Source organism: Chelon labrosus, assembly GCF_963514085.1.
Source record: "Chelon labrosus genome assembly, chromosome: 19".
Classification (NCBI taxonomy): domain Eukaryota; kingdom Metazoa; phylum Chordata; class Actinopteri; order Mugiliformes; family Mugilidae; genus Chelon; species Chelon labrosus.
The window spans coordinates 25,529,231-25,555,908 of NC_140352.1; the positions used below are offsets into that span (position 1 = coordinate 25,529,231).

Sequence of the window (26,678 nt, forward strand, 5' to 3'; positions counted from 1 at the left end):
TATGATTGAGCTAAAATGAGCACAGAACAAGTTGGCAGTAAAAACATCCTATACGTGTAACAAAATACATTTTTGTTTTGGTTTTTCCCCATGTAAAAGTACATTAATTATTAAAAGAAAATAAAAAAAACTATAAACACTTAATTTGATTCCTCTATGAGTTCTGTAATGTCTGCTCAGCAGTAGTTAGCTTTTCTAGTATCTTGAAAGGCCATGACTGGCCTCTGAGAACACAGCAAAATACAACACTGCAACAGCAACCTGTCAGTGTGTGCTGGGTCAAGGAAGTTATGTCTTAGAGATAGATATCCATCCTCAGCACACATCATGCATGAGATGCTGAACAAAGCAAATTGTTTTCACAGATGCCCTACTTTTCCTCTTTGACAAACACACACACATGCATGTATGGTCACCTGCTCAGTTCACAGTATGTAGGTTGCTGCGACAACTTCTAGGGGTCACAGCACAGAAAAAAGAAAAACCTCCTATCCTACGTTTGCTATTTTTAAGAAGCAGGACAACCAGGAGCATACACATTCTTGTATATAGAACAGGTTCCGATGCAGATACTACCATTTAAACTTGCTTAGATTGGTTTTGATCGCTGTAGCAATACATCATTAGGTCCATTTATATTTGAACACCAATAATGTTTTTGTTATTTTAGCTGTCCATCACAAAGGGTTGGGGGTTGCTTCCAAATATGGCATTTGATTCAGGAAACTCAAACAGGCCATCCCTTTGTTGCAAAAACAAAACAAATATATCATAGAGATAGCAGGAAACTTAGTAGTGGCTAAATCAAAAGTTTGGTAAATTACAAGAAAAAAAAAAAGAAGGATGTATTGGTAAGCTCTGCAAGATCAGTGGTGGATTTTCTCGGGATGTTTTCTGAAAAGAAAAAAAAAACACTTTAAACATCTAGTCAAGTTAAGAGTACTCTACAGGAGATCCACACATTACAATTCAAGTCTACTATAAAGACCAAAGTGCAAATGGAGAGGGAGCCAAATAATATCTAAAAAGCAAGACCAGTTCTGAAACAGCAATTCCTAGACAGATCATACTCAGATAATCTTTTACTAAGATGACAGGAAGAAAAAGTATGGACCCTGAGCATTCATGGCACGGCTATACATGAATTCTGGATATACTGTCGATCCAGATTCAGGCAAATGTACCAAATATGGGTAAACCTGCTCTCCGCTAGATCAAGTATGCATTTCACTTGCTGACTACATAATTAAAGACAAACGAACAAGCAACTGAAGGTAGTAAGGTAGAAGCAGTAACTAGAGTATAAGCAGCCTTGCAACTTAGAATGTGTTGTGTTCTGGGGGTGTTCACACCTGTCTTTTATGTGATCAGATTGCCCAGATCAGATCTTAATGCAAGTTCTGAGCAGGCCCATAGAAGGGTGACAGTCTCGTAGAGTGCAGAGTGACTTCACAGTTGGCGATGTCATGTTTCCTCAGTTGCAGAGCCTACTTTCCTGTTGCCTAAGCTTTCATCTCATTTACTTCTCCTTGCCTCTCTTCTCCCTCCACTCGCCCCTTTCCTATCCTCCTCCCCTTAACCATCCACGTTGCACAACATTTTGCTATGATCATTCAGATTACATAAGTGTGCTGCAGTGAGTAGAAAGGATGAGAGTAGCACAGATAAGTGACGTGCTATGCTATCTTGCTTTTCTGTGTTTTACACTTCTATTTGTATTCTTTTATTTCACTCACTCACATTCATATCTAATCCTCTTTGCACATCTTTACACTGCAGTAGAGTAATCCAACAGTGGGTAATCCGGTTTGCAGTGCATTCTGAGGCTGAGAGAGAGAAAAGCAAGATCCATTCTGCTCCACAGCACAGAAAAGCTATAAAATATCTATAAGCTTTATAGACTTTACACTTTACTAAAAAGAGCAAGAATGTTCTTACTCTGTTAAGTCTCCACTCCAACATTCCTGTGTGGCAGGTTGCTAGCTTCCTTTTCAAACCATGTCACCTTTGGCTTGTTCTCTTCACAGTAATCCTTTTCACATACAGTAATAAGTATTTGCCCTCAACAACAGCAAAGTGTTATCTTTGTTTAATGTATGGTTTATGTTTTGTAGCTTTAGTTAAAAGTTACTTAATGAGTTATGATTTGTTGCCAGTTTAACAGCTCTGTGCATAACTGTGGTGTCCACTTCTGGTTTCTACCGCAGCAATCAATATCTGCAAAATTTACCATGGAAAAATATCAATAATATGCTAATATCCACAGAACTGTTGACATATTTTCACATATATCGACCAGCAAACAGGAGAAAGATTTCATGTAGCTTCTACAGTTGCGCCACTACTGTAAACAGTTACATCCCCTGCTGAAATTCTGATTCATGCCTCGTCCTCTCTTTGTCTCTCTTCATCCTTTGAACGTGTTAAAGGTCACAAAGCCCCACATCACACACAAAAACATCTTCTCTACCTCAGGCAGCACTGCTGTCTCTCACCTGCTGATACATGATGGCAGATTGAACAGCATTATAGTATAAAGTTTCCATCTTACTCAGGGAGGACTGCACACAACAATATTACAGAGGCTTATACAAAAATTAAATGTGATGTAACTTAAATAAAGGCTAATGTACAGAGCTGTGTCATAGATCCATTTATATATTATACACAACCACAGGAGTCCTCAGCAGTATGATAATAATAATAATAATAAATTATGCATTGATTTCTGATCTTTTTTTTCCTTTAATTTAAATTATAGGTAAGTGTCTTGCATCACTTCCTGTTACTAGACTGAGGGGTGTTGTTTCCAGATTGTATTAGCGGCTCTTATGTCATGAAAACCTTCTGTGTATAGTGGTGAATTCAAAATTTAATATACACATCTTAATCAACCACTTGTCCTCCACAGTTGCTCATAAAATTTACAAATAGCTTTCACTTACCGAGGGATTTTTTTTTGTCTGTCAGCTTAGCAGTTAGCAATGGCTTCTATCTCTCTATTACTCCTCTTTCCTGGTTTGTGTGTCGCATGTTTACTTATTCCTCTGCCACCTGTACATGTAACACATGTAGTCTTTTTTGTATCATTGGAGGCAAAGCGACAGCTGGGATAGGCTCCAGCAGACCCCCGTGACCCTTAACAGGAATAAGCAGGTACAGAAGATGAATGAATGAATGAATGAATGAATGAATGAATGGAGGCAAAGCTCACTGAACAACAACACTGAGGTATAGTCAAGGCCCCTGAGCATTGTGTCAACTGAACTAGTGTAGCTACTGTTATGGTACAAAGGAAGCACACCTTCCCATGGTTCACTACCGACCCATTCATGTTGCTAATGAATTTTCCTCATTCGGTAACACATCCATCGGGATACCAATTCTGGTAATTGGTGAATCTTTTACAAATCATGAAGTTAGACCCTCCAGCTACCAGAGTTAAATGCATTCCAGTAGTTAGAGCAGGCGACACAGAGTCATATTTGAAACTGATGGCTAGAAATAAGCGTAAATATGTTCAGACTGCTCACATTGGCTCACAGTTGGGTTCTGTTTTTCTACTGTCAGGAATTGAAGATCCGCTGATGTTTTGAGTCAACCTTATGCAGAAATGTAGATAATTCTGATAGGTGTCAACATTTAAAGCGGCACTGTACATTAACAACTTATAAAAAAGTCAGAAGAACAGTTAGAACAGCATATTATTTTTCGTTAATAGAAGAAAACAAGAAAAGCCCCAGATTTCTTTTCAGTTGCTAGGGTGTAGTTCTATTGAGCCATCTATTTCTTTAGCTCTCAGTAGTAATAATGATTTCTTGAACTTCTTTACCCACAAAATAGTAGGCATTAGAAAAAAAAAAATCAAAGCATCTCTGTCTCAACTGTTGAAGATGTAAGTGCAGTGGCATCAGATTTGTACAACCTAATCTATATTTGGACTCCTCCCCTCCAATAGATCGTTCTGAGATAACTTTTTTCAGGAGGAGTTCCTATTTAAACCTCAGACTTCCCACCAGTCCCCTAGAACTGAAGAAGCTACTCAGATGAGTGGTGAAACGTCTTCTCAAAAAACTCTACAAATCCAGTTGCCTTTTTTGAACCTTTGTTGGATATAACATGACCTGGATGATTGAGAACCTTCACAGACATATCTGAGATAACTTCAATAATCACAGCATCTAAAGCAGCATGTCTTTCAGACCTCACCTCAACCATATTGAACCATTCTAACTTATCTTTGTCTGCATGCCTCAGTCTTTTAAGATCGCTCTAATTAAATCTTTACATTAAAAAAAAAATAAAATTCTAGACCCAGATGACCAAGCCAACTTTCAGCAAACCTTCCTTGTCTTTCTAAAATTTGAGACGCAATAGTTGCTAATCAGTTCACATGACCATTTACACAGGAATGGTTTGCTTAGAGATTTTCAGTCAGGTTTTGAGTACATCATAGTATAAAAACAGTACTGGTTAAAGTAACTGATGGACTTGTCTCCATACTAATATACCTTTAATCACGTTTTGCTTCAGACACTTGAAAGAGTGACAGATTCCCATTTGTCCATGAAATACTGCATAAATTGACATGTTGTTATGCAGATGACAACCAGCTATATTTACCAATGAAGCCAGAATCAGTTTGTCAAACTCCAAGCAGGCCTATTGCACAAAAAAACAGATATATTGTAGGTGGTCATTTAGGTGTGGAGGAAACTCAGCAGCAGTGCTAAGAAATGTTGATGTCCAGCTTATTGAGGACAAAGTTCCTCCTTGCACTCTCCTACCTATGGTCCCAACAGTCTCGTAGAGTGCAAGTTATAGTTCTGAGTCACTTTGACGGCTTAGGTACAATGTAGTTATGGCCACTCAGTTCTACTTGCCATTCACAGGGTGAAACTCAAGGCTGGCCAGTAGCCGCCTAGTGTTGTAGTGACGTAATTACAGAACAATGCTGACACACCAGCGCACAGGTATGAATGCCTTGACCCCCTACGGCATAGGCTCTGTGTAGACGGGTTGCAAGAGCATAAATCAAGTTGTTAAGGATATTTGACAGTTTAGGTCCAGATAGAGCTGGCCATCTTTAGCAGTTTGTCCTTGAACGTTTCAGTGATTACCTCACTTTAGCAGACCACTGCATAAATGTTTTATGCTGTGCGTATGCTTTATTCAGATGTACAGTATATATGAATTCCTTTCTTTCACTCTGCTGCTTTCTTCTCCTGTTCTCTTCTCTCCTCTCTTCTTTTTCCCCACTTCCTGCTGTATTTCAAGTTTGAGAATTTCAAAACCAAGCTGTGAGAAAACAATCGCCTGACCTTAAAGCTTGAAAGGCTGTGATCAAATAAATGGTGGGGGGTTGTAAAGTAAAACAACAAAGCAATACGAGTGCAAATACACAGTTTCTGAATAAAATGCAATCAAGCCTTTCAAGTTTCAAGCTTTCACATATTTTACACACATTTGTGCATAATTTTTGAAACCCCACCAGGAGAACATCTGTAAAAAGAAGGGAAGCTCTTTATTATTATAAAGAAGGAAATTTGTAATATGAAATAATATTTACAAAGATTTAATTTTTTATTTTTTTTTCAGATTTGCAAAACTTTATTAGATTTCAAGGGGTTGAACATTGAGTTTCAACCCATGAAAACATTTTGAAAGGCTGAAGATTACGACAGGATCTTGATTCCATAGGTTCTTCTCAAGGATTTTTCTTGCTAAAAGGTTTTTTTTCCTTACCACAGTCACCTTAAAGAACTGTTGCTTACCTCAGCACTCCTTCCACTGAAGGTCCAATTCGCTGGACTGATTGCACACACAGAAGCACTAAAGCATAAAGTGGGTTTCTTACAGTGAGCAATTTTCATGAGAGGACCACATTCAGCAATGTGTAAGTGCATCTCTTAATTAGGGATCCATGCAAACGAAGTTGCAGGATCACTATTGATTTTGTTGCAATTTTTCTTCTTCTTATTATTATTATTATAATAATAATGATTAATCTTATTCTGCATAGCTAAAGTGTCTGCCCAGGACAAACTGCAAGGGTGAAAGGCATCAAACCTGGTAACTTGGTAGAAGTCCGAGCATGTCACTTTGCCAAGGCGTCAATACACATGCCAGCAGTTAGGTGGCACTATACTAAGCCGATTTACATTTTTCCTCACATCTGGAGAACCGTGTGCCCTAGAAACCAAATTATTTCTCCCTTTGATTCCTCAGATAGCACTGGTTCTAATGGACTAGGCCACACCCAATTCCGCCTGCCATTATTTTCTGCCATTTTGAAAAAAATGCACCTCAAAGCAAAATCAACTGCTCCTAGCCCGTTCATCCAATTCTCACAAAACTTGGCATGTAGCATTCATGGACAAAGATAATGAAAATTTCTCAAAAGAACTTTAGCAGGGTTATTGGTTACAAAGTTAATGGTTAATTAATTTAGCATATACCCAAACTTAATCAAACGTCATATCATTGATAATAATATGATTCTGTACAAGCGCCCCAACTTTTGTGACCCTTGGTCTATAGGGGGCGCTACAAAAGCAACATTTCAACATTTCAACATCTCAAAAACTGCAATAGCTAACTTCATAAAATTTGGCATACACAATCTGTAACATCAACATCAACTTTTGAAGTATTCACCCAATCCTTATGAAACTCAGCAACCATCATTATAGTATGTTTGCGTACAATCATGGCAAGTTTTGTGAAATTCGGGCTGAAGGGGTGCTATAACGACTACATGTTTATATCTCACAAAGCACCAGTCAACTGCTTGAAATTTGACAATAATCATCTGTGGATGACTGTTTACAAACCCACCAAGTTTGGTGCAATACTGGTGACTTATGCCTCTGCGTCCCGCTCGGGGACGACTTCACCACGACATGGACCCCTTTATGATCGCTTGCAGCATCAAGTTGTTTCTGATATGCCTACACCACTTGTGCTTCTCAGCTGGTTCCCAATAAAGACATACACCTTTAAAAACTGCAACAATTGTTCTTTTTGTAACAGCACAATACTCTCCTAAAACAGCAGGTCATTGTAGTTTTAAAATCAAACATCACACGGACAAAGCATATTTGTTGTTGACTGTTTTTAGTAACCTATCAGTTCACATTTGGTGCCATAAGGGAGAACTTAATGCCGGAGGCCGTGTCACGAAAGACTTTTTCACTTCTGTAGTGTGTATGCTCTGGTCTGAATCAGCTGGTAAGTTTGTTAACTTGGGGTGCTTTCACCTTGGTTCAGATTTGTTTCAAATGGAGAAAAATCCAAGCCAGACTAAATACAGTTGAAACCAGATGTTTACATACACTGTGTTAAAAGACACATAAACCTTTTTTCCTCACTGTCTGAAGTTAAATCAGACTAAACCTCTCCTGTTTTAGGTCAGTTAGGATTACTAAAATTATTTCTATTTGCTGAATGCCACAATAGTGAGAGAGAGAATTTCTTAGAGAATTTTTATTACTTTCTTCAAAGTCAGAAGTTTACATACACAAAGATTACTATGTCTTTAAACAATGAAGGAAAGCCCTGATGATGATGTCGTGGCTTTGGAAGCTTCTGATAGGTTAACAGCAGGGCAGGAATTTCACGAGGGCCATGGCCCCCGTGCCCTCGCAATTTGGCCTTGTGCCCTTGAAAAAAATATCTGCCCTAAGGCCACGGTGGCCTTGATGCCCCGCCCGCACTGCCCGAGTTGGTTTTGCGGTTTTCTAGTCTGCCTCTTTCCTGTAAACACAGCTTTGACACCTGCGTCTTTTGAGGAAAAAAAAGCGTGTTTTGATGACATTCATCATCGGTGGGTTTGATTCGAGCCTGGCATGAACCGCTCAGACTGGCTATAACAGGGGTGCCCATTACGTCGATCGCAATCGACCAGTAGATCGCGAAGGTAGTGCGGGTAGATCGCGTGCCATTGAAAAAAATGTTTTACATGTTAGTCTAAATCATTTATCTGTTGCACCTCAAAAACAAACGGCAAGACAAACGTTCATCTTTATTCATTTTTACTATATATTTGCAACATGCCCTCACTTCAGTGGCATTTACATCCACAGCCATGCACAACTTCTTTCTTTAAGAGACAGCGCTATTTTTCTAAATTTTTCTTGATAAAAATAAAAACAAAGATTGATAGAGCTTTTAACACAGTAGCAACAATTAATATGACTTAGGATATCTATCTAGATATTGTTGTTGTTGGTATATATATATATATTGACCCTAAAATGACGAAATTCCAGGCCTGGTTAACAGACAACATTTGAGTTAACTGGAGGCACACCTGTGGATGTATTTTAAGGCTACACCTCAAACACACTGCTTCCTTGTTTGACATCATGGGAAAATCAAAAGATTTGTGGAGCTCAACAAGTCTGGTCCATCCTTGGGTACAATTTCCAGATGCTTGAAGGTGCCATGTTCATCTGTTCAAACAATTATACACAAGTATAGACAACATGGGAATATCCAGCCATCACACCGCTCAGGAAGGAGACGGGCTCTGTGTCCCAGAGATGAACGTGTTTTGGTCCGAAACATGCAAATCAACCCCAAAACAGAAGCTAAAGACCTTGTCAAGATGATGGCTGAAGCTGGTGAGAGAATGTCATTCTCCACAGTGAAACGAGTCCTGTACCGACATGGACTGAAAGGCCACTCAGCGAGGAAGAAGCCATTACTCTAACTTTGGGAGCCTCTCTCCGCATTGCTCTCCAAATTTAAAATCATGGAATTGGTCAACTGGTCTCTCAACACAATTGACAGAATCTTCTCGACGAGAAGCTCGGGTTTGGGGGAACCTGTCTGCCCTGACGGAACGTTTGCCGATGGATACATGATGGACTCCTGGGAGAAGTGGAGGGTCGTGTGCCTGGCGACTCTTTCCGTAGGGGATATCGAGGATCTTTACATATTCGGAACCATGATAACAGGCTATCTGCTGATTGGATTAGGCATGGCCCTGGTGTATCTGAAAATTCGGAAGACGGTGTCAGCAGTCCAAAGCCCCATGAAGCTGCCCGACATGATTGATGGAGTGAGCAGAGCTGTTAGCGCTCAGACTGTGGGTATAAACTGCAACATGGAAAACACCTTGGAAAGAGCTATCAGCGCACTGACTGTGGTCATAAATCGCAACATGGATAACATTCATGTTCATTCATTCATTCATTCAAAAGCAACATAAAAAAGCCAGTTTACAAATACACACAGGGACAAAGACCTTAATTTTTGGAGACATGTCCTGTGATCTGATGAAACTAAAGTGGAACTGTTTGGTCATAATGACCATCGTTACATTTGGAGGAAAAAGGGGGAAGCTTGTAAGTCTGAGAACACCATCCCGACTGTGAAGTATGGGGGTGGTATCATCATGTTATGGGGCTGTTTTGCTGCAGGAGGAACTGGTGCACCTCATAAAATAGACAGCATCATGAGGAAAGAACATTATGTGGAAATACTGAAGCAACATCTCAAGACATCAGCCAGGAAGTTAAAGCTTGGGCGAAAATGGGTCTTCCAAATGGACAATGACCCTAAGCATTTTGCCAAAGTAGTTACAAAGTGGCTTAAGGACAACAAAATCAATGTTTTGGAGTGGCCATCACAAAGCCCAGATCTCAATCCCATAGAAAATTTGTGGGCAGATCTGAAAAGGCGTGTGCGAGCGAGGTGGTCTACAACCCTGACTCAGTTACACAAGTTCTGTCAGGAGGAATGGACCAGAATTCCAGCAGACTATTGTGAGAAGCTTGTGGAAGGATACCCAAAACGTCAGGCCCTGATGGGTATCCCATGGAATTCTTTAAAAAGTTCTCTGATAAACTATTAACAATTTTGCTTGATATGTTTAATGACTCTGTCCCATGGGTCACTCCCACAGACACTGACTGAAGCATCAATTACCCTCCCGCTGAAGCCAGGTAAAGATAGCACAGAGTGTGGCTCATATCGTCCCATCTCCTTCCTAAACTGTGAAGATCTTGGCCAAAGCCCTTGCCCTACGTCTAGAAACCCTGTGCACGACGTAATTTCTGCTGATCAAACTGGTTTAATTTGGGCCGCCATTCATTTCCAAATATCCGTCGGCTCCTACATGTTATCCACTTTTCTGTGTCCAAGTGGTTGTCGCACTGGACGCAGAGAAAGCATTCGATATGGTAGAATGGGGATATTTACTTGTTTAAAGAATTTTGGATATGGCCCTACTTTTATTTCATGGATTAAACTTTTGTATACCTCACCCAAAGCCAATGCAACCACGAATGATAAATGTTCACAATATTTCCCTCTGTCAAGGGGTACCCGTCAGGGCTGCCCTATCAGTCCATTGCTATTTGCCTTGGCCATAGAGCCCTTGTCTATTACATTTTAAAGCATCACCATCAATTACTTGGATTCACAGAGGGGGGAGAGAGAGCACTGAGTATCTCTTTACGCAGATGATTTATTAATGTATGTATCTGACCCTGTTTCATGTGCTCCCCATATTATCCACACCCTGAGGAGATTTGGTGCTTTCTCTGCGTACAAATTGAACTTCAGTAAAAGTGAGTATTATCCCGTTAATGATTTGGCTCTTCAAATACAGGATGGTGCTCTACCGTTCAAAATGTCTAAAAATGGCTTTAAAAACTTGGGCATTAACATTACAAGGGACATACAACATCTTTACCAAGAAAACCTTTGCCCACTATTGGAGAAAGTCAAATTAGGCCTGAAGAAATGAAAAGTACTTCACCTATCTCCAAGCCCGGATCCTGAACCGGGCCGTCTGGGCCGCGGCCCGGGGGCCTCGAGCTTCGAGAGGCCTCCGTCACGTAGTATTTTTTTATTTTTATTTTTTTTTTGAGTAGATCAGTGTTGTTTTAGTCAACGATGACGAAATTATTTCGTTGACGCCTCTTTTTTTCATGACGATAACGAGACAGTGACGAGCTAAACATGGCTCTTTGATGACGAAAACATGACTAGACGTTGGTAAGCTTTCGTTGACGAGACGAGACTGGACGAAAATGTTAGTGGGTGTTTTCGTCAACGATGACGATGACGAAATTATTTCATTGACGCCCCTTGTTTCATGACAATATGTTGTGGGTGGTCTGTCAGACGTTCAAAATGCATGACATTTCTGCCTATTGTGTGTCAAACGCTAAAAAGTATCAGCAATGGTGCTGCATCTATCCTTGTTTGGTCACGCCCACCACATGGCATCACGCCAGCATCTGTGCACATTCTGCACAACACGCCTGCCATCGCAGTCACACTAAATGATGGACCTTAGTGGCAGCGGCAAGGGCCGTGGTGGTCAGAAACGACGAGATGATCTATGGCAGGGGTGCTCATTACGTCGATCGCGATCGACCGGTAGATCGTGAAAGTAGTGCGGGGAGATCGCGTGCCATTGGAATTTTTTTTTAGATGTTAGTCTAAAACATTTCTCTGTTGCAACTCCAAAACAAACAGCAAGACAAACGTTCCTCTTTATTTATTTTTACTTTACTTATATTTGCAACATGCCCTCAGTTCAGCGGCACACATCCACAGCCACGCACAACTTCAACAACTCAAGACTACCGTCTTTCTTAAAGAGACAGCGCTATTTTTGTAAAGGTGCAGTGCACCAGTTTTTCTTGATAAAAATAAAAACAAAGATGGATAGAGCTTTTAACACTGTAGCACCAATTAATATGACTATATATATACACTGTTACCATTTTATCTATGTGTAATGCATAATCCTTATAGTAGGTCAGAAAGTATTTGCTGTTGGGTGGAAAACTTGTCTGTCTAAAACCATTCCTTTGTTATTGTAATTATTGGTGAAAATACTTTCTTTTTTTTCTTTTAACTAAAATTGACTAAAACTAGACTAAAACCTTTTTGAGTTTTCGTCGACTAAAACCATCACATATAGAAATGACAAAAATGTGACTAAAACTAATAAGCATTTTCGTCCAAAAGACTAAGACTAAATCTAAAATGGCTGCCAAAAACAACACTGGAGTAGATCTCATTAAGTGTGTGATGAGTTATAAATTTATAGCCTACCCAAATTATTTGCAAAAAAAATATTACTGAGTGTTTGTTTTGCTGTCTTTGTCCGGGCGATGATGACTGGGCCGTACACACGTAAACATGTACACACATAGATGACAGTTGAAAAAAAAAACAGATGACCGCGAAATTTGAATCTACACAGTTGTAGATTGTAAAATTTAAAAGGAGCAACATGGAAATGGAGTTAAAGAATGTGTGTGTGTGTGCGTGTGTGTGTGTGTGTGTGTGTGTGTGTGCGTGCGGGCGTGCGTGTGAGGGCCTATAAGAGTCTGGCCCAGGGGCCTCTGAATTCTTAATCCAGCCTTGCCTATCTCTAGCAGGGAAAGTGAATTGTATCAAATTGAACGTGCTCCCTAAGTTTCAATGTAACCACCTCTCTTAGAGCCCTGGTCACCTCCAGTCTCTTTCTTACGATACACTAACTATCCTATAGTCATAAATACCCTCAAAATATGGGTTCAACTTAGACGGAATTTTGGATTTAAAAACCTTCTCCATCTCAGTCCAGCATTCATAATTTTAAGGATATGTAATAAATTCCATTTTTGCATGTTTTGGTGATTTATCACACAAATTCGGCCTCCCTCAGTCTAGTTTATTCCGATATTTACAAGTCCGCCACATCCTTCAACATCATGATCCCAACTTTCCATACATAACATCACCTTCTGGCTTAGATGATCTGTTAAAAGCCCCTTTCAATTCTAAAAGCCTTATTTCAAGAATTAGTGATTGTATAACCTCTTTTAAAAACACGACACTGGCAAAGATCAGAGCAGACTGGGTGGGTGAGCTGGGAGAAGACTTGGAAGAGGACATGTGGACAAGTGCTCTTCTAAGAGTAAATGACAGCACTTCCTGTGCCAAATTAAACGTTACACAACTCAAGATTCTACATTGCATCCACTACTCCAAACCAAGACTGGCTAAAATATAACCGAACACAGAGGTGTCGAAACACTCCTGCTGATTTAACACATATGTTTTGTTTTCTGTCTGGAATCCGGTGTTGAAGCATTTAGGTAAACTTAAAACTGTACTCACTTGATGACTACTTAGCGGTCATCTTCGCATTTGTATCTGTGATTATCACTGAATCCATGTGAATCATGTTTAGTTTAGTGCACAGCTTCAGTGTTGGTGAGCCTAGATATGTGCTGTTTTTGTTATATTTGTTATGTTTATTTTTATATTTTCTCTTTCAATTATTATCTTCTGTGTCATGCCTATTTATTTGTTTTATTTTTTATTTATTTTTTTTTTTCATTTGATTTATTTATTTGGCCCTGCGATAGACTAGAATAAGCGGGTACAGAAGATGAATGAATGAATGAATGATTTATTTTTTTTTTTATTTTTTTTTTGGATTGGTGTCCAACATGTTCCTGGGAGGGGGGAGGGCTAGTTAAAATATAAATATGAGCACTGTGATGCCTCTGTATGTATATCTATGTACCAAATTGTGGATGCTCAATAAAATAAAATAAAAATTATTAAAAAAAAAAAGAAAGTAAGGTGAACATTTACCATCATAGAATAACCCTTTCTCCCTGTTTTCACCAAACAGTATTCACAAACAAGTACACATTTTAACACTGTGTTTTCAAATACATTAATTCCTGTAATACAGTTTGTGAACCGCTGAAATCAGCTATGAAATGTAAACGTGTATTAACATACTAATTATTTTTTATAAAACTAGATATGAGTTTATTTGTTTGTATGTACCAACTCAACGAACAAACTTTTGAGTACAATCCAAAATGCACAATCAATCACAGACCGGATGTAAATGACAAGTCTATTGACCAGTAGGTTTTTCCAACACTAATAATGAATCCACCAATCAGCCTGAACAATCCCTCTGAATTATTCACCAGTGGCATAACCTGAGCAATTTATGGTGTGTGCGCGCACGTGTGTATGCGCATCGGGGCAAAACTCCACTTGCGCGATACACAAAGTCAGTGGTGGACAGTAACGAAGTAATTAGTACTTAGTACTGTACTTAAGTACAGTATTCGAGTATCTGTACTTTACTTGAGTATTATTTTTGGGGGATACTTTTACTTTCACTCCACTACATTTCTGTTGATGCTCTCGTTACTCGCTACTTTTGAGCTTACGTCAGCTGATTTTTTTTTTTTTTTTTTTTTTTTTTTTTTCAAAATTCTGAGAAAATAAACTGTTTCTGCTGATTCGCATATGGTTTGTCTTAGTCGTATACGTCATGCCATACAATCCATACAATGCAGGAAGAAACTGGAGAAACACCTGGAGAAACTCCCACCGAGCACCCGTGGCCTTATCTCAAACCCATGTTTGAGATTTTTGCCACAAAAACTGATTCGTTTCAGTTTAAATGTTTGTTGTGCTAACCGCGAACAAATTATATTACGGCCTACAAGAACTCGTCTTCCAACCTGAAAAAAGCACGTATGTAAAGAGAAAGAGAGAGAGAGCGAGAGAGAGAGACTGGGTGGGTGTGCGCGCGTGCGTTAGAATCGCATCAGTGGATTGTATAATGACAATAAAGCTACTTTCCTTTCCTGTATTTCCTGAGATACTTTTTAAATACTTTTACTTAAGTATTTTTTTAAGCAAATAATTTAGTACTTTACATAAGTAATATTTTGACTAAGCTACTTTTACTTGTATTGGAGTAATATTTGACAAGCAGTATCTGTACTTTTACTCAAGTAGTGAAGGTGTGTACTCTGTCCACCTCTGCACAAAGTAGAGGAGAACTGTAAACGCACAAGCATGTAGACAAGTAAATGACAAGCCTTCGTGTAAATAAGATAAATAACATACAGTTATTTAGTTTGTTTAATAAAAGAACAAAGAATAGACCTGTTCTATAGGAAAAGTAACCTTAAATGACTTCTGTTGTGATCTGGCGCTATATAGAAAATAAAATTAAACAAAATTAACTTAATCTTCGAGGGTTGAGGCTTTGAAATACCGTTTTGTCCATAAATTGTTGGACATTGACTGAATTTCTTTATTATTTTCGCTGTTGACCAAAATTATTATGAGTTTATAATTGCAGACTCTCAGCTTCAATTTGGGGTTCAGGAAATTAACGTTGGCTTTGACTAAAAAAAATGGACAGCAAAACTCATAAACAATTAACTCACTCACGAAGAGGCAAAAAAAATCTGTCTAAGCCAGCATGAACAGACTTGGATAAATGACTGGAGGTGCACGATAGGACGAAACGCTCACATGACCAGGGGAGATGCAGACTATATGTACACATAAGGGTAATGGGGAACAGGTGGAAACAATCAGAAGTCAGAGAAGACAATCAAACAGGTGACACATGAGGGAAGTGACCTGAAACGAGAGCGGAGTTACTTTTCAAAATAAAACAGGAAGTCAGGAGACAAAAGGAAACTGGAACGAGACAAAACCTGACCATGGTGTGGCAAGATATTTAAGGTAAAATAAACCAATTTAATTATTGACGTAAATGTCCACATTTAATTGCCCAGTTTTTGCCTTATCAAAGTAGTAGTAGTAGTTCTTATGAATAACCACTTGATTTATATAATTTAGTTCAATGAGTAGCACACACTTTGATCCATTTTGTTTGGACAGTCTTGGCACAATGAACTCAGGTAACTGGACACAAAAGCACCATACAAAAGTGTGATAGATGCCTGCTAAAAATTCTAATCGTCTAAACAGGCCACATTGTTGACTGGACAACGCCTAGATAAGCCCCGTTGCAATGCTGACATGAGGCTTGCCACGTCCCCACTGGTAAGATGGGAAAACCGACTTGGTCTGGCAAGGTTTTTATGAACCCATTTAACCAGTTACTACAGCTGGTTTCTCAGGTCTATCACTGGGAGGAAAAAATTTTAATCTTGAGACTGCTATTGGACCACCAGTCAGCTATGTTCCTTCCTACTGTCCTGGGCGAAGCTGGCATGCAGGGTTCTGATCAGTGTTCCGCATGAATAATTCTAGTTATACTAAATAATACATCTCAATGCCATACATCATCAAGTTAGATTAGCTAATATTTTATTGTTGTCACACTCAATATTTCAGGTGTACTCCTTGCTGTGCAATACATTGCAGGCCACACCTGCTGGGCCCTGCAAATCCACTGTCCACAAGTAAATGCACCATGTTGGCAATGTGACACTTGTAACATCTGACACTGCAATAACCTTTTTTTGTCATTTCCCGTTTCCTCATTGTGATGTGCCGTTGATTACAGATTGATTACTGATTGACTCTTTAGTTATACTCTGCTACTTCATGTCCACTTAGCAGCATACCCTGTGAGACAACTATTCAGGTAATTGGCAAATCCATGTGTACACTGTAAGACAAGTCGCGCTTTTAGTCACACATGTAAATGAGCAAAAACGCTGGAGTGGACAGAGTGAAAAATCTCTGCGGCACTCCCTCCCATTATGCCAGCATGAAGCCAATGACTGTATTTTTTGCATATTAAGGTGTTGTTTCCTTAACCTATAGTTGACTGTATTATTCTTATTTTTAGGGAGGAAAGGACCACATGCAATGCAAATTCTGTACATTTACGGGAAACGGGGAAAAAAAATCATCCGACACTACGAATTGCAAGACCTCATCATTGGCCTTGTGTCCATTCCACCTGTGTATGTGTCTTCAAGATTTCACAGCAAAGGTCGATGCTTTCCTAACAGTGTAATGTAAGCATTTATACTGTAGTCAAATATTTGACTTAAAATCTAATTTTAATACTGCTCTGGTTATACAGGAGTCTGATCCCGAAGATGGGGCAACCAATGGAGTGGCTGTGGGCATACTCTTTGTTCTCAAGGATGGTGTTGCACCGACTTATCAGCAATGGTGCAGAACATTGCTGTGATTTTGGAGGAGACCATTGTCCTGGAGGAAGTGCCAGATCTTCCATCCGCACTTGCATATCTTTTTGGACTGCTCTACGGTCTAAATATATCATATCCAAAGACTCTCAAGTACACTTTTGACACATTTCAACACCTCTTCATGGAAATTGGCTCTGATTGCACACAGCGTGTGGGGTCATTGCAGAACAAAAGCCATGCACTTGTTTCTGTTCACTTAAACAGAAATGTTTATATGTTCAACTGTTTACATTAGCACATCTTATAGCTATACCATACTTATAGTATGGATACCTACATACCTGTGGTATACCTGACACAATTGACACAATTCAAAAATCTTACTGCAAAAGGTTGCCTTGAAATTTTTCTCCATTATTCTTTCTTTATGGTGTAAATGAAGCAGCAACCAATCCGCCCATATTAAAGGATGGTCTTGTGCCACCTAGTGTCAACAGGAAATTACACTTTAACTTAATTCTCTTTGTGACCAAACCAGATGCACCTCAAACGTGATCAGACAAAGCCCTAAAACCTTGATAATGTATAGTTGAGAAGATTTTGAGTTTTTGTCAATCGGTATACATTCAATCATTCATTTATTCATGGTCTGTAACGCTTGTCTTTTGCAGGGTCGCGGGGAGCTTATCCCAGCTGTCATTGGGCAAAAGGCAGGATACACCTTGAACAGGTCTCCAGTTTATCGCAGGGCTAACAATTCAATTCAATTCAATTCAATTCTATTTATATAGCGTCAATAACAATACAAATCGTCTCAAAACGCTTTACAAAACCCGGCCTGAAACCCCCAGAGCAAGCCTGAAGGCGACGGTGGCAAGGAAAAACTCCATTTTAACAGGAAGAAACCTTGAGCAGAACCCAGCTCATATGGAGGGACCCATCTGCCTAAGGCCGGGTACAAACAGGAAAAAAAGAGAAGAGCAGAAACCAGATAAACATACATCTGTAACACAGAGAGACAGACAACCACACTCGTACCTATATCCGATTTAGAATCAATAATTAACCAAATGAGCATTTATTTGGAAATAAAGCTGGAGTACCCAGAGAGAACCCACCCAGATGCAGGGAGAACATGCAAACTCCGCATAGAAAGGCCCCAGTCGGCGGAACCTTCTTGCTGTGAGGCATCAGTGCTAACCACCACACCACTGTGCCACCCCTCAGTCGATATTACGCATTTTGCCAACTTTTAATGAAACAGGATGTGGTTGTTCAGTGCTTATGGATACCCAAACACTCATAAACTACACACAGATCACAAGTGGTAAACATTTCAATTGGTATGGGTCATTTACAGGGACAAAATCCCCCTACAAAATCTTGACAGAGTAACCTACATTAAACCTACATGTACAAAACGTGGTAGCCATATGAAACCCACCAAAACATACAAAAAGTATGTTGGACCCATACCTTAAACTGGTATGGTAGTTCACTGTTGATACCTTACAGATCCAAAGTTATCGAAGGCTTGAGCTTTAGTTGAACATCATGGCCATGTCTCCCTATCATGTATTGCTATTTGACCATGAATTGGAAATTGCTTTAACTCACATATTAATTGTTCAGTCTTCACCAAACTTGTTTCAAACATGTTTAATAAGAGTCCCAGAATATACTGATCTACAGGTCAATATGATTAATACCTACAGAGTACCATTTGCTGGCAACAGGAAGCCAGCCTGTTGTAACAAACATCACCCAACATACATCAAAATCACATATGTTCTAGATGCAAGATAAACAACAAGATGGCATTAATTAGTAATGTTCTCCAGCACCACACTGTGGACACAGCAATTGACGAGTAATTCCATTGTGCAATATAGTCCTCCTAGAAGCTTGATTGTGTAAGTAGCATCTGATCTGAAAATTGTTGTCAGTTATAGTCTTTGTTCCAAGGAGTTTCATGTCAAAGCATCTTAATGCCACTGCAGTCGACTGTACAAAAAACTGTCAGTGACCTTCCAAAATTAAGAAAAACTCACTGACGAAAAATTTATATTAATCATCTCAGCCCAATTAAATGTTCACTATTACAGTCCACACGTTCTCCCTTTATAAAACACTAAGGTCGACTGCGTTCACGTGATTATTCACGTGTGGTCTTTTGTGAAGCAACAGCTTCTGTCATGTTCAATACTAAATGACAGATTGAGTTTATTAGCCTATGTGATATGACCACAGGCACAAACACGGCGAACCGTTGCACTGCCTCGGTGTTGAACTATCTCTGTGCAGGCTTCTTGCTGTACCGCACTGCGCATCCAGGCAACACACAACATCAGCGAGTCTACGAAGGCTGCATCCTACTGCTCAACTCCTTCCTTCAACTCGACTCAATGTTACTGTCCTCGACCTAGCTTTCTTTCTATGCTATTCTATTCTATTCTATTAGTCCTTGTTTCCAATCCTTTTTTATCCTCCACGTCTTGTGTGTGCAGAATGCGGACTCCCTGACCACTGGCAAGGCTGTAGAGCGTCTGTCATTCGTAATGCGGTACACTCCCTGCCCACATCTCACACGCGAGCGCGCGCACACACACGTTAGCAACTGAAGGAATATTCGTTTCCACAAGGAAAAGAAAAACACTTACAGTCCGCAGGAACTGAATTTCATCCTCGCCTTCACCTCCGTCAGTCATGGTTAGCCTTCGCACGGCGAAGCTCGTGTTGTCTGTGTGTGTGGAGTAGAGGCAGGCAGCGCACGCCTGTGTGTGTGCGAAGGTGAGGGCGACAGCCAACGCGCAGTGGCACTCATTGGATGGAGTGCGCTCGCCGGGGTGTTGTATATGGCAAACCAAGGAGGCCAAAAATAGTCAAACATCTCGCACAAATAAAACGTAAACTGCAGCGTAGGCGATGCCGCGTTGAATCCGCTTTACGCCAGTTGCCAAAAACTATGAGGACAGTGTTTTTATTCCGCCCTAGTGTTACGAAAGAAAGCATATTTTGTGTTATCTTAAATTATTATTTCCTTCTCATTTCATTTCATCTCATTCTTCTACAGTTAAAGGACCTATAACCATCCAACATCCATTGAAAAGTGAACACACATGGCCTTCACCATTTCAAATCAAACACTCACAAACAAAAAACACTCAGAACTTTCAAAATATTTTCTCTTTTGAGACTACCGGGAGTTGTTCGTATCATTATGAAACCTTTTCAAGTAGGGACGTGCGGCCAGGGGAGGTCTCACCGTTATCATGAAAAGTATATGATAAAATAATTTATACTATTCATAAAACAAATTTTACTATTTGTCCACTACTATTATTATTTGCTAGCAGAGCAGCATGGAGGGGGGTGACTGCAGGACACTGGAATTCACTGTTAAGCCTTCTTGAGGTGTCATGGGTCTAACTTAACGAAACATCAGTGAAGGGAGGTGCCTACTTAAAAACCCCAATGACATGCTGCATACTGCTGTTGACTAGGCCAGGTATCTGATGTCTTCATGTTGGTTGGTTGCAATATTTCTTTGTTCGGTTAGCTGCTGAGTGGGCCATACAAGCCAGCAGCATTTGGTTAGCTTATATTTCACAAGGTTTGAATTGTCTGCTGCTCTGTGGGCCATACAAGCCAGCAGCATTTGGTTAGCTTATATTTCACAAGGTTTGAATTGTCTGCTGCTCTGTGGGCCATACAAGCCAGCAGCATTTGGTTAGCTTATATTTCACAAGGTTTGAATTGTCTGCTGCTCTGTGGGCCATACAAGCCAGCAGCATTTGGTTAGCTTATATTTCACAAGGTTTGAATTGTCTGCTGCTCTGTGGGCCATACAAGCCAGCAGCATTCGGTTTGCTTATATTTCACAAGGTTTGAATTGTCTGCTGCTCTGTGGGCCATACAGGTCAGCAGCATTTGGTGAGCTTATATTTCACAAGGTTTGAATTATCCCATACTTAGTTCATTTAGATTGTAGGTTTAATCGGCATATCTCATGACCATAGGTTTCTTAGGGGTTCTCAGTTGGACAGGGCCTCCAAATGTGTTTCGCCTGGGATCTTGGCACAAGGTATTGTAACATCTAATTCTGTGTATTAATGAATGATATGATCAGTGTGAAACATAGCATGACGTTAACTATTTTACAATTAAACTGGCCAGCTAATGAATTAGCCTTAGGCTAGCCTTCCAGCGAGGCTAACGGGTACTGGTGTGCAATACCACTAGATATCAAGTGAATACAGGGCCAGTATCACCGATACCGATATCATTCATTCATTCATTTTCTGTAACTGCTAGTCCTGTGAAGGGTTGCATTCATCAATCTGTATCATCTATCTGTATCAATGTAAATCTGAATGAATTTTCACGATCTTTAAGTGTTTTTGCGATTTCCCTTTTGGATTATTAATCAGTTAAACTCCAGTACAGAATTTGGGCAAAGTTTAGTAAATAATAAAAAGTAAATAGAAAATTTACATTTTATTATTTACTAACATTTTAGACGTAATTGTATGAGCTTGTAGTGTGTGTGTGAGAGAGAGAGAGAGAGAGAGAGAGAGAGAGAGAGAGAGAGAGAGAGAGAGAGAGAGAGAGAGAGAGAGAGAGAGAGAAGCTGTCTGGAAGAGAAAGAGTGAGGCTGTGGATTGTAGAGTGGATTGTATAATGACAATAAAGCTACTTTCCTGTATTTCCTGAGATACTTTTTAAATACTTTTACTTAAGTATTTTTTTAAGCAAATACTTTAGTTCTTTACTTAAGTAATATTGTGACTAAGCTACTTTTACTTGTATTGGAGTAATATTTGACAAGGAGTATCTGTATTTTTACTCAAGTAGTAAAGGTGTGTACTCTGTCCACCTCTGGATATACCTGGCTGACATGCGGATAATTCCGTCCCACACGGCTGGCATGGCTCTGCTCAGGGTCGACCGCCATAGTCCGATTGGTCGGAGTAATAGTTTTCACATTTATGACAGTTTCCTGGCATCACCTCTAAGTGTCGCCAAAGGATCAATATCTGTAGAAGCCAGCGTACGCCAGCCATGGCGTTGGCCTAGGCACGTACAAGTTCCCGGACATTTCACTCTTGATACACTTTTCCGTGAGCGAGTACGTACGGAACATTTTTGTACGCACGCAACCTTCGTACATGAGGCCCCTGGAGGCTAGCTGTCATCATGCTGCCCAAAAACCACAAATCGGGGTACCAGAAAAAGAAAGAGCGGAAAGAAAAAGAAATAGGGCAGAATGAGGGGAAGCAACTGTTAACTAGCCTGGTCGTCACCATCCTACGTTTCCGCCCGAAATTTGATTTCGGTCTGCCACGGAGTCTGGCCAAATTGCCCTTCTGCGGTTCGCGTGTAACCGCGCGGTCTTAGCCAATCAGCGAACAGTTGAGTGATGACGTGAAACTCGCCTGCGGAGTTGCTTGTAGTCCAGCCAACGGAGCTTGTAGTTCAACAGAATAGCAACAATGGCGACGGAGGAAGAGACGCTAGAAGCCATCCGCGAAGTTGTCTCAACTCTCGAGAGCATCACGGAATTAAAACCAGAACAAGAGGCTTGTCTTGTCAATTTTATAAATGGCAAGGACGTCGTAGATCTCCTTCCAACTGGCTTTGGGAAAAGTTTGATTTATTTAACTGGAAGCGGAAGTGGTAAGCGTAAGAGCCTGAACTCCGGCGCACAATATACGTCATTACCAAACGTTGCTGATTGGTTAAGGGAACTCCAATGATTTTAAACCTCAAAATAAGCATCTGCCCATTACGGAGACAGATTCCTATTACACTGGGCCAGACTAACGTGCAGACCGAAATCAAATTTCGGGCGGAAACGTAGGATGGTGACGACCAGGCTAACTGTTAACTGCTTTCATTCCGAAAGGTGAACCGAGTTTACTTGTTGTGTAACTGCATCCAATTAACGTTAATGTTATCGTAGTCCAGAGTCAGTGGGCTTTTACTGGGATGTAAATTACATCCTTACATCTCGTGTAAGGCTTTGGCAAGGCTTTATTTCTTTTTCTGCAAGCTGAAGAAATTTTATTGAAAAATTAGATAGTTTATTTGATTTGATTCTCTGTGTACAGTTGTTGGCTCCTGTTCAACAATAAATGTTTTTGAATCAAAATGTGTCATGGATCAAAACCAGATGTAGCCTAATGTTTATAGATGTTTGAGCACAAGTAGGCCAAATGCATCAATTCAGGTGTTGAATGAAAGAACAAGTCATCAGTATAATCTGATCTGATTTTAGCTTAAAAACCTACTTATGTTTTTTTATTTATAAATAAATGCCGCCAATTTTATTTATTTATTGTTTTGCTTGCACTGGCATGGATAGGGGCCCACTGACATTAAGAGTGTACAGGGCCCAGAATTTGGTGCTACGCCCCATGTCCACGCCCCCTTTTAAAGATGCAAATTATATTTAAATTGACCCTGCACCTGATATTCCCCTCGCTGCACGATGGGAAAATGAAAACATAAGAATGAATAAGACGGGAAAAAAGAACTTCACAGAAAGCAAATTGGAGACGCTACTCAATGGAGTGGAGGAGCGCAAAAATGTACTCTTTGGCATGCTGTCCTCCAGAATAAACAGTGGGAGAGTGTGTGTGAGACCACCTCGCCACAATGTTGGTTAATTGCATTTGCGCATCACATATGATATGATGATCACATACATTGATCAAATGAAAATGTTTCCTCTTGACGTATACAAATTTATCATGTGATAGCGCTTTTATCGCAATGTGTGTGCAATAGCTCCGATTAAAGGCTCTCGCTGCAAATTGCACTTTAATGTTGACCTGTTCAGATGCATTGTATGGGAAATTGGCAGAGGCGTCACTAGGTTTTAAGGACAGGGGGGCTTAGCCCCAAGGAGATGCACAGGATGTGAGCAAACGAGCGTGCGAGCACAAAGAATGAGAAATTATTTATTAGTTATTAGTAATTATTTATTAGTATTTATTATCAGTCTGTTTTTTTAATACAGTACAACAATAAACAAAGGTTTGTAGCGTGTAAGCCAGGTTTTAATTTGTCAAACATGGAGCATTTCATTAATTACATGGGACTTTCTGTTGTTAGCTGGGGGCTGGAGCTAACTAATTGCTACTACCAGCAGTGATGAATACTTACTTTCCTGAAAAACTTTCTTATATCCATTTGCGCATCCATCCATCAATTCATGTTCTTCTCCTAACGGTGTTCTGTTCAGCTCTGTGTGGCTGCGGGTACCGAGCCGCAAGCAAGGTTGCAGGGAAAACGTGGACTGGATTTTCAGTAATGTGGGCGTTCTGAACAAGTGGAATGGATTAGATAACAACCGTACACTACGAAGTGAAGGGAAACCGACAGATATATGATCACATTTAAGTCCTTAATGACAGGTTATATGATTATTTATTTAAACTGATGTGCTGGCCGCTTTATATTGAATTTGTCTGCATTTTTTTGTAAAAATAAAAAAAATTATTTATTTAGTTGTTTAATAAAACAACACACATTTAGGGGGGGCTTAAGAATATGAAGCCCCCCTAAAACAGGCCTAACGACACAACTAGAAATTGGTATACCTGACTGACATGGCTCTGCTCAGGGTCGACCGGCACAGTCCCGATCGGCAGGGAATACCCGAAAACCTTTTTGGATATTTAGTTAAATATTAAGTTAAACTTAGACTCCTACGACCATTTTCAGACTAAGTTAAACTTAGAATCCTACGACCATATTCAGCAGGGAATATCTTAAAACCGATGCCTACGTCCATTTTCAGTAGGTCTTACACAACTCAGTACTCTTTGTAGGTCTTCACGCGCTCATATAGGTAATTTTTTTTGAATTAATTAATTATTACTTTTTTTTACCCTTTTTATTAGAACCTATTTTATCATTGACTAAAGAAACGGACTTGTCACTTTTGTTCGATCCCGTTGACCAATCCGTCCCTCCTTCCGTGGAATGCCTTATTCTGAAATCACAGATAGGGATTTTAGTTATGCCGTGCACAGTGGGTGGTGAGCTGCTGACATCAACTGGGGATACCGGCGGTGGAAGGAATACTTTGAGGAGCTCCTCAATCCCACCAACACGTATTCCATAGAGGAAACAGAGCCGGAGGGCCTGGGGTTGGGTGGTCCAATCTCTGGGGCAGAAGTCGCCGAGGTAGTGAAACAACTCCGCGGCGGTGGAGCTCCGGGAGAGGATGAGATCCGCCCCGGGTACCTCAAGGCTCTGGATGTTGTAGGGCTGTCTTGGCTGACACGTCTCTGCAACATTGCGTGGACATCGGGGGCAGTACCCCTGGAGTGGCAGGCCGGGGTGGTGGTCCCCATTTTTAAAAAGGGGGACCAGAGGATGTGTTCCAACTATAGGGGGATCACACTCCTCAGCCTCCCCGGCAAAGTCTATGCCAGGGTGCTGGAAAAGAGGGTCCGGTCGATTGTTGAACCTCAGATTGAGGAGGAACAATGCGGTTTTCGTCCCGGACGTGGAACCATGGACCAGCTCTTTACCCTCACTAGGGTGCTGGAGGGGAGATGGGAGTTTGCCCAACCAGTCCACATGTGTTTTGTGGATCTGGAGAAGGCTTACGACCGTGTCCCCAGGAGCATCCTGTGGGGGGTGCTCCGGGAGTATGGGGTGGATGGCTCCTTACTAAGGGCCATTCAGTCCCTGTACCAAAGGAGTGTGAGTTTGGTCCGTGTAGCCGGTAGTAAGTCGGACCTGTTCCCAGTGAGGGTTGGACTCCGCCAGGGCTGCCCTTTGTCACCGGTTCTGTTCATAGTTTTTATGGACAGAATTTCTAGGCGTAGCCGGGTGGGGGAGGGTATCGGGTTCGGTGGGCGGAGAATCTCGTCTCTGCTGTTTGCAGATGACGTGGTCCTCTTAGCTTCATCGAACAGCGACCTTCAGCTCTTGCTGGGGCAGTTCGCAGCCGAGTGTGAAGCGGCTGGGATGAAGATCAGCACCTCCAAGTCTGAGGCCATGGTCCTCAGTCGGAAAAGGGTGGACTGCCTACTCCGGGTCGGGGAGGAGGTCCTGCCTCAAGTGGAGGAGTTCAAGTATCTCGGGGTCTTGTTCACGAGTGAGGGTAGGAGGGAGCGGGAGATTGACAGGCGGATCGGGGCGGCATCTGCAGTGATGCGGATGCTTAACCGGTCTGTCGTGGTGAAGAGAGAGCTAAGCCGAAAGGCGAAGCTCTCAATTTACCGGTCGATCTACGTCCCAATCCTCACCTATGGTCATGAACTTTGGGTAATGACCGAAAGAATAAGATCGCGAATACAAGCGGCCGAAATGAGTTTCCTTCGCAGGGTGGCCGGGCTCAGCCTTAGAGATAGGGTAAGGAGCTCGGACATACGGGAGGAGCTCAGAGTAGAGCCGCTGCTCCTCCACGTCGAGAGGAGCCAGTTGAGGTGGCTAGGGCATCTGGTAAGGATGGCTCCCGGACGCCTCCCTGGAGAGGTGTTTCGGGCATGTCCCACCGGAAGGAGACCTCGGGGCCGACCTAGGACACGATGGAGGGATTATATCTCTCGTCTGGCCTGGGAACGCCTGGGGGTTCCTCCGGAGGAGCTGGCTGAAGTGGCTGGGGAGAGGGCTGTCTGGGTTTCCCTGCTGAAGCTGCTGCCCCCGCAACCCGGACCCGGATAAGCGGGAGAAGACGAGACGAGACGAGACGTGCACAGTCTTTACATTCCCAGGTTTGGAGAAGGAAATGGATGGCAC

At 41.1% G+C, this 26,678-nt stretch overlaps 1 protein-coding gene across 1 annotated transcript in view; it reads right to left on the minus strand.

Annotated features, from left to right (window-relative positions):
* ryr2a (ryanodine receptor 2a (cardiac)) overlaps positions 1-19,627 on the minus strand; it is a gene marked incomplete at its 5' end in the record, with an annotated part of 253,225 nt that extends 233,598 nt beyond the window's left edge. Inside the window, 1 exon segment of the mRNA XM_084568164.1 lies at positions 19,580-19,627. Within this exon segment, the coding sequence (XP_084424290.1) occupies positions 19,580-19,627 (48 nt within the window).
* Between the last annotated feature and the right edge of the window lie 7,051 nt (positions 19,628-26,678).